We start from the raw sequence: 2,382 nt of genomic DNA on the forward strand, positions 1-2,382 counted from the left end.
AATGTTTACAAGACAAAGTTTCTGTGGGCCACACGTTTTAAGCCTCCAAGGCGTTAAATACCTCAAAATCTTGAGACTACGTTTTCGTCCATCTTGCCTTGTAAACAGTTATGTCCTGGAAACAAAGTTAAGACTTTTGAAATGTCTCTTTGCTAAAGACCGAGTCCTGGCCAACCTTCGATAATTGAATGTGTTTTTAAGAAACAAACCAGATTTATCAAAAGAGTGCCACCATACCGAACCTCTGAGTAGTAGTAGTATGGTGGTGGGGTAGTTCAAGCTAAACTAGGTAGTGCCCCTCCGGTCAAGACCAAAAGGTCGCATGCCTTTGGGAAATAATAATAATGCGTCCTTGGTGTTATGTCGTCACAATGACACCCAATATCATATGGTACCCAAGTTCTTGAAACTTTCCCCTCAAGATAGGTTCAGCACCATTAAGCAACATGCTTTGTGTGTCAATTGTCTGACTGGAGCTCACAAAGTAAGTGAGTGCAAATCTAAAAGCAACTGCTCGAATTGCAAGGTCAAGCACAATACTTTGCTCTGTTTCAAAAATAAAGTTAGTTTCAGTGTGAAAGTAGGACCTGGGGAGTTAAAGGGACATGGTTCCGAATCTCGTAGTAGTAGAAACACTGGACCTGAGGAGAGTGAGAGCTTTTCCCCTCCCACGCCTCATTCACCTAGTGTGAGCGTTCTATGCTCTGATGATAATCATGTACTTAGTAGTAGTCATAATAATAGTGGAAGTACTGTACTGTTGTCAACGGTAAAGGTTCTCATTCCTGATAATAATGGTCATTATCACCCCTTGCGTTTTATCTTAGATTCGGGTAGCCAGAGTAATCTGATCCTAGAATCCACTCGTAAAAAATTGGGTTTACCTCTGAATAAGGATGCAACCACGACTATCAAGGGTATAGGTATGGGTTCGAATCCCGTCAATGGTCAAGTTAACTTCACTATTACTTCTAGGTTGGATAGTAGAATTAAATATTCAATCAATGCACTTGTAGTGGACAAAATTATAGACATGTTACCATCTCAACCTGTTGATATGTCTCATTTGAAATATTTGGAACAATTGCCACTTGCTGATGACTTCATGAAGCCAGATATTGTGTCTGGTATTCTCGGTGCTCAAATTTTCCCTTCCTTGATTCTAGGTGACCGCGTTACAAGTTCGACAAATAATGTTGTAGCATTGAATACTGTGTTGGGTTATGTTGTCATGGGTCAGGCTCCGTTGTGCTCAGTGGATGACTCGACGTCCAATACTTTCTGTGTGTTTCAGGATCCTCCTATTGACAATTTATTGAAGCGGTTTTGGGAGATAGAGACTGTTGCAGCCCCTGCGATGCTCAATGACGAGGACAAGAAATGCGAGGAGTTGTATTCTTCTTCGGTACATAGAAACGATGACGGTTCTTATACTGTTTCACTTCCTTTCAAGGGTAGTCCAGACGAATTGGGTGATTCGTATCATAGTGCTCGCAATAGGTTTTTTAGCCTCGAAAGAAAGCTTCAATCCAATCCTGAGTTGCGGTCAGGATATAATAAGGTCATTCAGGAGAATATAGATGAAGGGTACCTGAGTGTAGCAGTTGATCAATCAGATCGCTCGGGGTTTTTTATTCCTCATCACATGGTTGTCAGACCTGACAAGGCAAGTTCCAAGTTGAGATGTGTCTTCGACGCTTCCATGCAGTCGAGTAGTTCAAAATCTTTAAATGATTTATTATTTACAGGTCCCAAGTTGTACACGGACCTCTTCGTTATTTTGTTGAATTTTCGTTTATTTCCTGTCGTTATGGTTGCAGATATCAGAAAAATGTTCTTACAGATCAAACTTAACCCAGACGATTGGAAGTATCAAAAGATTCTTTGGAGGTTTCATCCAGATGATCAGTTGTTATCCCATGTGTTGACCACTGTGACTTTCGGTTTAAGATGTTCACCGTTCCTTGCTTTACGCACGGTGAAACAGTTAGCTATGGACGAGGCAAATAACTTCCCCTTGGCAGCAAGCAAGGTGGAAACGGACTTGTACATGGACGATCTTGCCACTAGTGTGTTCAATGCTGACGAGGCCTGTGTTCTCTTTGAACAAATGGTAGGTTTGTTCAAGGCTGGGGGGTTCACTCTTACCAAGTGGGCTACCAACTCTGGAGAAGTCTTGCAGGAGATTCCGGTGGCGGATAGGCTGTCTGAGATTGTTCAGTGGGATGCAGACTCTTCTGTGAAAATCTTAGGTTTACAGTGGAGTGCTGATCGTGACATCTTCTATTTCAAGATTAACATCGATAATAAACCTTGTACTAAACGGAACATGTTATCTCTCATCAGTCGTCTATTTGATCCTCTGGGTCTTCTTGCTCCTGT

General features: G+C 41.8%; 1 protein-coding gene across 1 annotated transcript; it reads left to right on the forward strand.

The window, feature by feature from the left end:
- Positions 1–388: 388 nt before the first annotated feature.
- Positions 389–2,366, forward strand: LOC103521335 (the record flags this gene model as incomplete). The annotated part of the gene is made up of 1 exon (XM_008486444.1): positions 389–2,366. A coding segment is annotated over exon 1 (1,978 nt), but the record flags the coding sequence as incomplete, so codon positions are not given.
- Positions 2,367–2,382: the final 16 nt, after the last annotated feature.

The sequence above is a fragment of the Diaphorina citri genome, unplaced genomic scaffold, assembly GCF_000475195.1.
Source record: "Diaphorina citri unplaced genomic scaffold, Diaci psyllid genome assembly version 1.1 scaffold5015, whole genome shotgun sequence".
NCBI lineage: Eukaryota > Metazoa > Arthropoda > Insecta > Hemiptera > Psyllidae > Diaphorina > Diaphorina citri.